The 14317-nt window shown below is 44.6% G+C and overlaps 1 protein-coding gene across 22 annotated transcripts in view; it reads right to left on the bottom strand.

The window, feature by feature from the left end:
• KALRN (kalirin RhoGEF kinase) overlaps positions 1–14317 on the bottom strand; it is a 647217-nt gene that overhangs the window by 364499 nt on the left and 268401 nt on the right. For all 22 annotated transcript variants that reach the window (XM_073894515.1, XM_073894519.1, XM_073894546.1 and 19 more), the window contains exons 7-8: positions 6179–6370; positions 2468–2599 (exon numbers count right to left, since the gene is read on the bottom strand). In XM_073894515.1, the coding sequence (XP_073750616.1) occupies positions 2468–2599; positions 6179–6370 (324 nt within the window). The remainder of the gene's footprint in view (positions 1–2467; positions 2600–6178; positions 6371–14317) is intronic.

Below are 14317 nucleotides of genomic sequence, written 5' to 3'. Positions count from 1 at the left end.
CTATACAACTCCCTTGTTTTCTCCTGAGAATGGTAATACCCCCGTCTTTCCAGAACATGCAGAGTAAGGGAGGGACCCTTTGACTGTAGACACAATAGCCATGCTCTCCCGTCCCCCAACATTCACCCTCAGGGCTGAGACCCACGGGGGTGAGGTTCCCTGTCGTTCCTTATTGGAACCTTGGTACAATTACAGGTGCCCCTCTTTCTGGAAAGTGGCATCATCTGTTCGACACCTGTGGCTCGCCAGTGCTGGTCAAGGACCCAGTACAGCAGGTATCTTTCCAATTTAAACCAGTGCTGACCAGGGAGTTAGGGGATTTTAAGGCCCTAAATTAATTTGGTTAACGATTAAATCCAAGTTGGGTTGGAGTTGAAACGGTCTTTCCCTTCGAGCAAGGTGGGGAAGCGAGTGTGCTCCTACCTGCAGCCTTAGGATGATGAATGAGGAGCTGTTTGCTGGGCTCCGGCCTCCCCTTACCCCACCCTCACGTCCTGATAATAGTTTGCTGAGGGTTCGGCAACACAGAGGCCTCTGTTACCCCCTATCCACGGGGCAACAGAAACGGTGTGGGGCTGGGCGTGGTGACCAAGAGGAATACTAGGCCGAGAGTGTACCGTGGCTGAGACCGGGGAGGAAGCCTGACTGGAGGACGACAGCGGGTCTGGATGACTTCCTCTATCCGCCCGTCCCACCAGGCCTGCCTCCCGAAGTGCACTGCCAGGGGAGGCGAAGAGGAAGCACCTCATCAGCAACACAAAGGTAACACCCTCCAGAGATGTGAATAAGACAAACAGTCTGTGGCCGAACCCAGGAGAGCTCTCCTCAGGGAACTCCGAGCAGATGCTGTCTTTGGCACCATGCTATGTCCAGGGCAGGGTGGTTAGAGATGGAAGTCCAAGTCCTAAAATCCAAGTCAGTAGAGCTCCAGCCCTCTGCCTCAGTCCACAGCTGCAGGAGGCAGGGACGGCCCACTGACCTCTGAAGTGGGCTTGGAGGGCATGTCTGTGTCCCCCAGGGCTAGGGCCTGAGAAAACACTGGGAGAAATATCGTGTCTCTCTCTGTAATGACACAAACACCGAAGTGTGAAACGTGTAAGTATGATATGAATGTCATTTGTACACTCTATGTTTATATCTTACAAGGAGTAAATTTAGAGATTCTTGACCCATGGCCATTCTTGACCCACAGTTCTGTTCTAAGAGAAAGCCTTGGGCCATCTGGACCAAAGCTGATGAGGTCAGATTTGGCTCACAGGTCCTCCTCTCTGCCTCCTATAATAACAAAACCTGTTACCATTTTCTTAAGCACTTATTGCTGTCAGGCACTGGGCCATGTGCATTACATGGGCACTATCTTTGTAACCCTTCAAACTACAGGCAAGTGTTAACCACCTTCATTACAGAAGAAAGTGAGGCTTAGAGTACTTAGGTAACTTGCCTGAAGTCACACCGAATAAGGAGGGGGCTGAGAGTCAAAGTCAGCTTTGACTGTGGCAAAACCTTTACTCTCACCCAGAAGCCCTTGGTTCTTTGCCTTCAGCATGCGTCAAATTTACCCGGTGTAATACTGACTAAAATGTAGGCTCCAAGTCCTACTTCTTGACATTCTGATGCAGTCTGAGGTGGAGCCCAGGAACAAGTCTGAGGTAAGTGGTCCGAGAACCCACTTGGAGAAACACGGCTCCAACTCTCCTTGCCCATGGGCCAGATGTGAATTCACTTTCCCCTCCTCATCCAGCTTCCTTAATTAGCCCATCTCTTTATGTCCCTCAGCCTCTCCCTCAGAATTCACGCCAGTTAGTCAACTCACTCACTTGCGTATGTCCACAACATATGCCCCCTTCCTTTTCCTTGGAAAGCAATTTCAAGAAGAGCCCCCCCCCCAACCTTCTTAACTTGAACCATGCACCCAGCCTTTGATTTTTCAGTTAAAGAGTCTTTTAATTTGTCTTTCACTTCCATGGCAGCTTCTCACTCCTGCAAACACTTATCTCCACCCCACAGTGAGTTCTCCTCTGGACTTTCTAGAGAGAAAATGGGTATTTGTTGATGAGCTGCTTCATTAAAGGGGTAGAGGGCTGGCCCACCAGCCAGAAAGCACACTGAGGAGCACAGCCTTGCTTGCTCATATTCGTCTTCCAGGGGAGAGAGTCTGATGTTCACACATAAGGTGAGGGAGGTGTGTGTGTGTGTGTGTGTGTGTGTGTGTGTGTGTGTGTGTGCGTGTGCATGCACACATAGGCACAGGTGGCGCCTGCTGATGGCCACATCGTCTCTGCTTCCTGGCTGGAGACCTCATTGTTCATAAATCAAGGATCTTAAAGATGTCTCTAAAGGGAGAAAAATGGCCTCTCTCTTCTTCTTAGTCCAACCCAGGCTATTACACAACGTACAGGCCAGTGCTCTTGCCACTCACCCACATCCACACACACCCACGAGCCCTGCGTGTCTGCGTGGTCCTCACCTCTGTGTAGGCCTGCGTCACCTGCTCATACAAGGACTGGTGGTGGTGGATGGCCAGCTCCAGGTCCTGCATCTCAGAGGGCAGGCCCCCCTCGCTGCACATCTTGCACCAGGCATCCACTCCCGACAGGAACTGGAAGGAGATAGCAGCTGGGTCAGTGCTGGAGCGCTGGGGTGGGCAATGGGCAGATTTTGTAGATCTGGTCAGATACCTTGGGAAGAAGTGTTAGGGCCTCTGGGAGCCTCAGAGACCACTGCAGAGGGTAGAGTCTTTCTCTTTAATTCTACAAACACCAACCCCACGAAAGAAGTCAGATACAGCTCCTTTGTAGGAAGTGTGGTTTCCACAAACAGAGATGACTGTTGTGAAACCACTGGGGTAGGAGCCATCTACGTGTTCAACAGGCTATACCCACACACTGGCTACAAGGTGTGGGAACATGTATACCTTAGAACTCCTTGTCCTATGCACACTCACAGGCACATGGGAGAGGCTGCATGCAATGTAACGGGATGTTTCCACACAGGCATAATGGGTTGTGAGGAGGAACAAAGAACAGCTCATACAAGGCTATCAGGTACCCCAGCGAACTTGCAGAAGCCATTCCCACAGGGGTTGGAGATGAAAGCTCCACGAGATCCCCACTGTTGGGTCAGTATCTTTAGGGGTGGGAGAGGGGAGGGGCAGCTTAGGGGGACAGACTGCACCATGCCTATGGCGGCGCTGACTCCTGGGATGTGATACATAGATACAGATCTCGACAGACATCAAATTATTTAAAAATTAAAATTAACAACTGTGGAAGACTATGGGTCTCCATGCATAAAAGGTGAGCTAACTGAAATCACTGATTTATTGGGTGGAAAAATACACCTATAAATGCAAATAATTCTTCACCCAACAGTCTGGAATGGTTCTGTCTGTGATTCCTCTCGCCTGGGTGCACAGTTCCACTTAAATTAATTGCCTAAATACCTTTTTATCTCATTGCCTAGAACAGCCCATATGAGGACAATAAAAGAGCTGCCTAAATAAACACATAATAGCCTTGAAAAAATAGCCTTGAGTCTGTTGTTTGGTGTGTGTTTGTTTTTTTCTCCCCCAGCTAAAAAGAAGCATGGTTTATGAGTTTCCCAGAAGGACTGGTAATACCTGAGGAAATTGCCTTAAAAAATAGATACAAATAAAATTACTTCTGATCCAAAGCAGTCCAAATCAGGAAACATCAGCTAGAAGCTGACTCTACCAGTTACTTTTGGTTCTGGCATTGCACTTTCTGTAACCGCTGGAGTTCCAGTCCCAGCGTCCGTCAGCTCGTAGTCCCTTGCCTGGTGGCTGTCGTGCTTGGTTTTTCATTCTGTTTGTTTTTATCCCATTAGGTCTTCCCTTAACAATTCTGGAAGCATGCTGGGTGCCATCCAGCATCAGATTGCATACACTTGCTAACATCTCAGAAGCTTCTTTGCTCTTCCAATAACCATTTTACAGAGGAGCCTGAAAGCAACTTGTCATTCATCTGTCAACCATGGGGGAAGCACCTCTCCAAGGCCCTTGGGATTTCTCTGTAATACTCTAACAAGAGTCCTACAGCAGAGCCCACAAAACGGTCAGCTCAAGGAGAGAAAGGCAGAGATACAGAAAGGGAAGTACGGAGTCTCCCTTGCCAATCTGGATAAACTTTGAACAAAATGTGCAAGTGGTAGGGTTGAAGAGAGAATGGGAGATTCGACATTAGTATTCTCCTGGGCCTAGAAATGAACTAGTCATTATCAGTCATTATCACCATGATCCTTAAAAAAAAGAGAGAGTCTAGATTTTTTTTCAATGTGTGGAGCTGCTGCTGACTTATGACACAAGTATTTCAGTCTTTGGGAAGGTCTCAGGTGGAAACAGACACAGGTGAGGGAAATATAAACATACCAGGATAATATGTTGCACAAACCAGTAATAATGTCTAGCATTTAAAAAGCACAAAAGGCACCTTACATGTTCCATCTCTAATTCTTATAATAGTGCTGTGAGGTTTATGATTATCTTGTATTAGAGATGAGGAAACAAGCCAAAAATGGTGAAGTGACTTGCCTAAGAGTTAATGATTAGAACCTACATGTGCCTGCCCGCAAAGCCTAGACTTTTCCAATTATACCATGCCGCCTTCCGTGTTAGGTGGGTCAAATGGGGGGAGAGATTTAAGGTATGACCTCATCTGTAAGCTACCCAAATGTCATACAAAGAAAGGAATTTAGAGGTAAAAACCACAAGCTTTAATGTTAGACACATCTCAGTTGAAATCCCAGCTGTTTATAGATTGTGTGATTTTTGCAGTGGTGTGTTAGTAAATGTTTAAGCACCAGCATATGTGTGTGTGTACTGTATATATACACAAGTGTATTGTAAGCTTTACTGATATAAAGGATGTGTAGCACATAATTTACAAAGAATAATGACATATACAGTGCTCCTTATTGTAAATTCTATATAGCCAACTGATTCTCACAGGATGCTTTTGTTTGCAAACGAACTTATATGAAAGCTAGCTGATATTTTCACTTATGTTAAGGTGTAATACAAAAGTGGAAAATACCTCCAGACTTATGTCAGAGCATTACTCCTTCATCAGCGATATGAGTGACTTCTGTGCTAAATGGAATAATAGAATATTCAGAAGAATATTTTGAATATCAGAAGAATATTTCCTCAATTTGGTGTGCTATTATTCACAATGTAACAGCTACAGACAGGCCACATTTTTTAAAGTTAATCTGCATTTCAAAATATGTTTTTCCTCGTTTTCTTAAGACTCCAACTGATAAAAAAATAAATCAAGCCCTAGTTTGTAGCATTTGATGACTTCCACGGTATAAAACTTCTACCTTGGTCTAAGTGCCATTACAGAATATGAAGTTGGGAAGAGTTAATCAGGAGCTATCCACACAACTGTATAGCGTTTTCACAGAGACAAATAGACATAATTTCAAGAACATAAGTAATAATAAATTGTAGTAAAATAGGAGTGATGAGTTTTGAGTCTCCATTACCTTTGTTTTTAATATATTTACTGTAAATCTATATAATTTAGTTTTAAGTAATGGCTATATTTAATACCCAGCTCACAAATTTCCTGAACATTTGACATTTGGCTCCCCATAGGCTGCTGAGAGCCAGCTCCAACACACCACTGGTTCCTAGGTGGGTCACTTAATCTCTCTGAGCTGTAGTGCTCCTCCTTGCAATGGGTGAGTAACGTCACTGACCAATGCCAATAAGTAAATAGCAACAAATAATTATTATTGCTATCCACTGTGTAATTATTACTTTATTACTATCCATAGCAAATGCTTATGTAAGATTAATTTCCCCCTGCTCTCAGCACTCAATGATCAGTATTTCGTTTCACCCCTTCTATCTATGCTCTGGGAATGCGGTCAACACACGCACACACACACATACACACAAAACCATAAACTACCAAACAGAATGTAAACAGCTCTAGGTTCCTTCTTGTTTGGATGTTAGGCAAAGCTACCCAGAGTGACCAATGTGTCCTTGCGTACAAAGGAGCCCGGAAAGCCATAGAACACGGGTTGCCACTGCAATGACTCAGCAGAGTCTTGTGTGTTTCCAGAAGAGAGGAGGGGCTCTCTACACAGACGGTGTATGTACTCCCACCTTTCTGACCAACAGCCACCATAGCAGCTCCCTTGGCCTCACCTGCTCAGCCTTCTGGTGGAACACCGCAGACATGGCCAGGATGGTGCTGCGTTCATCCAGGGCAGCCGCGAAGCTCTTCCACTCCTGGTCCAGCTGTGTGGAAATCTGCTTGATTTGCTGCGAGGCGTAATGACCGGCCTCAGAGAGACGGGAAGCCACGGACATGATGCGGTTGATGTTGACATAGGCATTCTGGGAAGCAGAGGAAAGGGAGCGCTTAGTGGGGCAAGCTAGAACAACACCCACTGAGCACTCTTGGGGGTGGGTATTTGGGGAAGAAGGCTACTCAAAACAAAACGTCTGAGAGTGGCTAGTCCAGGCCACACTAGTGTGCCCATTTTTGGGTACACTAGGGAAAGAGAAAGACTTCCTGCAACATAAAATTTCAACTGCTAGGAGGTACAGTAACTGAGATCTTTCCTTCTGGGGACCAACATAATTTTTGTGTCAACTATTAATGCACATGAATGTGGATGCTTTATTCGGACGGCCTTAGTAACCCCCACACTCAACGAGGTCATGTCACAGGAGCATGGTGCTTCTGTGGAGCACCTTGGAAGCATGGTGCTTCTAAGAAGCACTCTCTGGAAATAGAGGCTTGAACTAGGGCGAAGGCACCTCTCTTGCTCAGGAGAGAGACTCAGGGCATTACGGCTCCCTACCCAACGGGCAGCGGTGTTCATCAAAAAGAGCACAAAGAACACATGTCACGTGACGTCTACACATCTTCCTATCGCCAAGAGAAGAACTGGCTGAAGCCCTGCTCCTCTCCCTACCAAAAAAGCTGGGACACTAGCCATCAGTCAAGATTTAAATAAAGAGAGCATCGGAAGCAACAACATTCTTCCATGCTAAAAATCTACATCCGAAACCAATGATGTACTATATGTTGGCTAATTGAATTTAAATTAAAAAAACAAACAAACACTGGAACCCTTTCTTATCCCTACTAGACTTAGGGATATTTCCCGACCTAACCCCAAAAAGGCATCTGTGGGTTATCCCAAAAAAGCAGGGCTCTCCTGGCCCTGCTGATTTCTCTCATCATGTGCTTTGTTTACAATCATTCCCATCTTTGATTGCCAATTAAAAATTCATGACCAAGTGTGTTGTTTCCTACCAGGCCAACAGAAAACCCTACAGGAAGGAACAAGACAAAAGAAAAACCTCACAAACCTAAGATAGTAGCTAGCATGATTATTTTTAACTGCTACCTCTTATTGTCTGAGGTGTCAAAACAATCAAGTAATATTGTGGCATCCACAAGGAGCTTTTCTGAATCACACAATGTCTGCCTGAAGAAGGACTAAGGCGGCAAGTTGCTTGCGCACTTTTGTTCTTTGTTACAAATCTTCTCGAATGACAAGAAATATTCTTCAGCAATGGCATTTTCTCCTGGCTCTTTTATGAGCTCAGGAATAGTTTATTAATACTGGGTAAATGAAGCTTCTTTATTTTTCTTCCCCTCCTCCTTCATGGTCCCTATTCATCTTAACTGTCCCTGACCTCAAGTCTTCCATTCCAAACCTGAGCCAGGTTGATGAGGTCTCTCTTCTTTTAAAAGGCCTCTGTAGAAGTTTAAATGGTTAAATGTAGTGCTCAAACACAAATCCATCCTGATGTCTAATGACCTCCATGTGTAATCTCTTTCTTTAGTCTGGCCTAAGACCTTCCTGACGCAGTACATTTCCTTAATAGAGCTAGAATATTACTGACTCTTGTTATTTGAAATAACTATTCTTCAAAGATTTAGGAATCATTACCAGCCTTGTTTTCTGAGTTAGGACACAGATTCTCCTTAAAATTAAGCTCTATTTATAGAACTGATAGAAAAACCAACTCTGTACTTGGAAAGAAAAGAGAGAGAGAGAAAAAGGCATGTACTGATCTTAATAGTTCTGTCTTGTAAGGGAATGACATTTGGATTCCCCCAAATTTCCTGCTTGTGTCATTACCTTAGTTTGGGTTGCCTCCAAAGCAGACCTTGAGACAAGGATTTGGGTTGGATGACTTATTTGGAAGTGACTGCAGAAAGCAAGGTGAGGGAGTGAGCAAGTCAAAGAAAAAAGGAAAGAAAATGAATAAAAGATGTGTTTATTAATGGGCTATAGTGCTACAAGCTCATCCCTCCTGAAGCCTTTTAAGCAACTGTGTAGAGCAACTCCTGGGCTGTCTCACTGGGAGGTGAGGTATCTAGGGCATTTATGCACCAAGTCCGATTGCTCATGGTGAGGGTTCCTTTGGAGTAATTCCATTTCCAGCCTGACCTACACAGAGGCCAAGCACACCTCCCAGGTCAGAGAGTGACCACGGCCAGAGAAACACAGGAAGCGATCAGTTTATATGGGCGCCACCTGCATTTGACCTTTAGGGCTGGCTGAGGGGATGCAGGTGTGATATTGACAGTGTGTGACAGAGCTGTCCTTCCAAACTGGATTCAAATCCGGAAAACCTTCTTCCCCACCCCACATTTATCCGGATTTATCTAGTGTTACTGGGTTTTCCTGTCCTGGGAAAGTCTTTGTGTGCTTTGGCCAGATGGGAAGCAAGAAAAGCAATAAGAGCTGGGCACCAGCCTCTCCCCAACGTCCCTCATGGTCATCTTATGGATACCTGGCCCTTTGTCATCACTGCCTGTTGACATTCGCTCCCCACAGAGAACATAGGGAGGCACACTTCTGCTCACTTTAGGAAGAACTTTCTGGCTATTAGAGATGTCTAACTGTGGCTGCCTCTGGAGGCTGTTAACACTTTGTCACTCATTCAAACATTTATAGAGAGTTGGCCAGAGTCTGTGTTGGGGGCTGTGGGAGATCAAAGAGGAATGAGACAGGATTCCTGCCTCAGGGGCTCACAGCTGAGACAGAAAAGTCCTCAAATAACTGCAATTTAGAGCAAAATGAAGTAAGTGTTTCTACAGAGGCGGAGGGAGCTCGCTGTGTGGATGCAGAGGAAAGGGATCTGAAACACTGGCGTCGATGTTGGGAAGGGGCTTCCTGCACAGAAGAGGGTGGTGAGCCTGGTGGTCCTCCAAGGCCCCCTTCAACCCTGAAGCCTGTTATCACAAATGAAAGCTAAAAACAAACACAAACAAAAGACCACAGCTTACACTTCACATTCTGGAGACTAGCACAGCAAATGCCTCTTTGTTTCCTTATCAGTGGGCAGAGAAATGTCTTACTAAAACTAACAATGATTATGCTTTACAAAAGAAGTAGAGGGAGTATTCCTCACAATAGAGGGATAAATATCATGTTGACTAATGAATTTGCTCATTATTCTTCTCTACAGCCCCCTTTCAAAATAGCTAAAGACTGCAGGCAAATCACGTGGCCCCGGTCCATCATCATCACCTTCTTCGTCTTCCTTCAGCCTAGAACCTGAGACAAATGTGCAGCTAGATTCTAAATGGTAGCCAAAAACCAAATGAAAAGAGAGGAATGGTAGAGAAGGTCTCCAATGACTTGAAAAGAAAGAGCAAGGTTAAAGAGCTGGGTTAAGAGTGAATAAATAGGGGTGCTTAGTCATTATGCATAAATGACTTGTCATGGCCTTTGGTCAATCCATCCCTGTGGTTCTTCTGCATCACTGTTTATGCCTCCATTAAGGAGCATTTGGGAGTCATGTTTGTCCTGGTGACGTGGCCAACAGGAATAGATATTTTCATTCTTTCAAGCCTTTCCATTCCCTACCAGGGGCGTCCTCCACTCCCTCCAATCTGGCCCTGCTATTCTGCCTTGCCAGCCAAAAATGCCTTTCCATCTGCAGAGCTGTCCATCAGTCAAGGGCATCAAATTCACTTGGCCAGGAGTCAGGAGACAAGAGTTCTGGTCCAGCTCTAACACTCCTCTAAGGTGTCACTTGCCACCCCTGTGCCTCAGGTTCTTTATCCTTAAAAGGAGGGTGTTGAACTAAATAATCTCAGACATTCTATTTGAGTAAGCGGGGTCAGTTCCAGATTGAATGTAGAAAGAACATAAGGGGACACAGTGTTGTTCTGTACTATTTATTTATTTATTTATTTATTTATTTATTTATTTATTTAAGAGAAAGAGAGAGAGCAAGCAGGGGAGGGGAAGAGGGAGGGAGAGAGAATCCCAAGCAAGCTCCATGCCTATCACAGAACCCAACATGGGGCTCGATCCCGAAACCCCGAGATTATGACCTGAACTGAAACCAAGAGTTGGAGTCCCAACCGACTGAGCCACCCAGGCACCCCTCTTCTTGTCTTATCTTCAGCACTGACTAGGGAAAACTGACTAAATCTATTCCCCTCCCCAAACCCTCTTCTATGGAGGAGGAAAGGCATAAACTGAAGAAACAACGGTAACTCAAAGATTTCAAGTGTCCATGTGCAACAGGAATGTTTTCAACAAAAGAACACCATGACCTGATTTATGCTTTTAAAAGACTACTCTGCGCACTCAAGGGTCAGCAAGAAGAAGTCTGCATGGGGTGAGACAGGGAGAACAGTGCTGCCTACCCTGGAGTGGACATAGCCCAGCCGTGGCTGTCCACATGTCTCTGCCCTTCATCGTGATTCTGCTCTCTGGCCTGTCATGTGCGGGTCACGGCTGCAGCTGGGTCCCCTGAGTTCTTCAGCCTCCAAGTGACCGAGGACCAGACGCTTCTCTCCCCCTCTCCTCATCAGCCCCTTCCCTTGAGCTGAGCTGCCTAGACTAACCAGTTTCCCTGGCCAGAAGTTAGTAATGGGACTAATAATTCCGGTTTCATGAGTATTTTCTTAAGTCCTTACCCCAAAACTGCTTTATTAATTTAAATCCCCCACATATATGCAGTGCAATTAACCTTATCATTATTCACAGTATCGCATAGTCCAAGATGTAAACAGGATCTACTCTGCAAAATGCAATGCACCTGCAGCACAGAGTGAGGCATGACCCACCCCGTCCAACCTGCCACCATGCCAAGGCCTCTCCCTCCCACCATCACTTTGGTCACAAATAGAAAATATAATTAAATCGCAGCAAAAATCTCGCTAACTCAAAAGCCCTCTATACTTACACCCTCCCTCTGCTTTTGTTGCCTAAATTCTGCTTTCCTGTTTCATTCCTGCAGTCATTAATTGGACATCACAGGATGGATGGCCCTTCTCCCAAGGCCTTGCCCCCTGCTGTGAACAACTGAAATCAGTGAAGCAAGCGGTCACCCTCCTGGAAGAACTAGTTAGCAGAACCCTGATGAAAGTTTTCAGTCCTGCCAAAACATCTCACTTTGAACCTGGTTCCTGGCTGCCCTCACTGGCTACAAAAACAAGCAAAGTTGCTTGCAAGATAATCATAACTTTCCATTTAAAAACCTAGCTAAATTTTCTCCCTAAACCAAGTTTCTTACACAGTACACTCTGAAAGAGATACTGGCTCTTCTAGAAATAATCATTTGATAGAAGCTATCATTTTGGTAACCTTAAGCTCTGGGCTAGGGGTTGATGGCAAGAGCAGATCATTGCTGACTATATTATTTGAATCCCATTCACTTCGCTCCTAAAAGCAAGGGTGAATTTTACACCTTGGCCATATGTCCCCATGCTGAATCAGAAACTCTCTCCTGTGGGTTACATGAGATAACATAAAGCATCTAGTGTGTTGTCTGACATATAACTGATAACTCGATGGATGACATTTCCCTCATCCAGTTTCCGGAGACTGGTATTAACTCACCAAATTAAGTGCAAACTAAATCAAAGTATTAGTAAAAAAGCATAACAAACAGAAAAATCTATCAACTATTCCAACAAGAGGCAGATATTTCAACAACCCAAAGTCCCACTGTATTTCACAGAGAACATGCCACAGTGTCCCCTCCTGTCCCTGGGGAAGAGTCCCTTTCCACAGTAGCCTGCCATGGGTGCCCTGCCCTACAGCAGGCAAAGCTGCTCTCATCCCTTGCCAGGACACTGCCCTGCATGCCACACCTCCTCTGTGGCAGAGACCCTTTTCCTAGGATTCAAGGGTCCGAGGCCCTGAATTGTCCACAGGTCTTTCCTTGACCCAGAGAGAGCAGAGATTCAGAATCAACAAGTGACTCACTCTGTGAGCCATGTCCTTGCAACACACACAATGTCCTTTCATACCTTAAGCTGGAAAAGCAGAGGTCTTTGTCTCTTGGGATAGCCTTCTTAGGGCATCTCCACAACTCTGGCATACTAAGAGTACCCAGAAGTGGGCAAGTCTTGTCCTCACACAAGGGGACAGATCCTTTGCTCATCATTGACCCTATTGCCAAAGGTGGCAGAAGCCTCCTTTCCAGGCCAGGCCTGCAGCCCTTCACTTAGTCATCCAGGGGTGACGCTTCTCATGTTCAGAGGCAGAGGGGAACCACAGATGAGCTGTCTCATCTCTGGGAAGAGTGAGTTCTGCACATAGGGTTCTCAATTCCATTCTAGTTAACGGACTGCAGCTTTTAAGTTATTATTATGAATATGGAAGTTGTGATCCCATAAGATCACCACAGGAGGTGAGGCACAACGGCCACATAGGGGCCACCTTCCTGAAAGGGGCTCAGTCCAGACAAGCCCCGGAGACCTTGACTCTCCAAATCCAAAAGTCAAGGGAGGGAAGCCAGGCAAACACCCGGCCGAGGGCCAAGGTACTCAGCAAAATCACTTGGGTCAAATGCAAACCGGATCTTAAACCAAAATGCTAAGTACAAAATATATAAACAGTAGGGCCTCAGCTGAGAATGTACATATTACTAATATTATGTATACCAGGGAAGCACACCCGAATGTTATTAGTTATTGAATGCTTACTTTGCACAGATATGCATGGCGGTAGGAACTTCCTCTAGGCTCTTTTTGTCATCTTAATTCTTTTATGTATAGAGAAGCGTTTACAAAAATAATTTTGGGATATACATATTTTTAGTAATTGGGGGAAAATGTTCTAAAACTATACAGAGGAAATATATAGTGTCTTATCCCCCAGCTCTTGCTCGCAGCACTGATGTTAATACATCAAAGCATCAGATATCTATGGGTGTTGGAACAAAAGGGAATTTATTTTTATTGAACTCATTCTTTCTATTGAGACACAAAGGTTGTTTCTACTTTGGGGCTTTTTTCCCCTACAAATAATGCTAGGGGTTGTGGAGTATTTTTAATTTTAATAGATTTGGTATTTTAAATATTTTTTAGTTTCACAAATTATTTTAACGTATCTTTAATGAATCTGGTCAGGTTGTATTCCATGAAAGCTGTAATTACTAAAACTCCTCCATCTCTTTTTACTTTAATAAAGCTTTTTTTTTTTTTTAAAGTAAGGCACAACTTACTACCAGTGAAATAAGTAAGTTTTAATGAGCAAATACTGCTTTAATAAGGAAAAGAATATAAACATACTTCATTTAAAGTTTTTTAGAAGCCAAGTTCATTTAACAGTCTCATTTTACAGTTAGGAAAAAAAACAATAAAACCCAGATGTTTCTTGAATCCACCCAGGAGGTGTTTAAAACTTTGTTAGTCAATTAGGTGGTATGTTCCAAGTCACCGAAAGAGAGGCTGACTAGTAGACCCCAGCCTCCTGATTCCTAGTCTGCATGACCCCTCTGTTTATAGCTATCTTTTTCTCATGCCCTGCAGCTTATATTAATTTAAGTTTTTGTTTTGTCACACTCAGAGAGAGCCATAAGGAAAAATACTTGGAGATTTTCCCACACAGCTTTCAGAGGTTTCATGAGTAGTGTTCAGTATCAGTAAGAAGATAGATCGTGCCAGAGCAATGGAAAAAGCTGAGCCTCACCTCCTCTTTCCAGCTTAATGCTACCATATGTATTGCTTACATCTTTGCTAGTATCAAACCCACTTTGGGTCTCGATGCTGTTAAAGCATCAGTTTATGATTAATTAGTTTAACACTACCATGTAAACCTGCTGATCCCACCTCGAAACATATGGCCACTGGGATAGTAACATCTGGAATAAGAACTGTCCATGCTTGAAATTCTACAATGGCTATGAGATGTGATGAGCTCTAAATGAAACCTCCAACTTCTGCCTCCCCCAAACCACAGGGTGCCCTAAAGGGGGCCAAATAGGGCAGTTGATGAATGACTATCTCCTCAGGTCTGGCCAGACAGTAGGTCAAACCATGTGGAAGGCATCTGTCACTGTGGGGTGGAG

The sequence above is a fragment of the Callorhinus ursinus genome, unplaced genomic scaffold (assembly GCF_003265705.2).
Source record: "Callorhinus ursinus isolate GAN/ISIS: 27379988/994484 unplaced genomic scaffold, GSC_fseal_2.0 scaffold1, whole genome shotgun sequence".
Taxonomy (NCBI): domain Eukaryota; kingdom Metazoa; phylum Chordata; class Mammalia; order Carnivora; family Otariidae; genus Callorhinus; species Callorhinus ursinus.
This window is presented reverse-complemented; position numbering and strand designations above follow the sequence as displayed.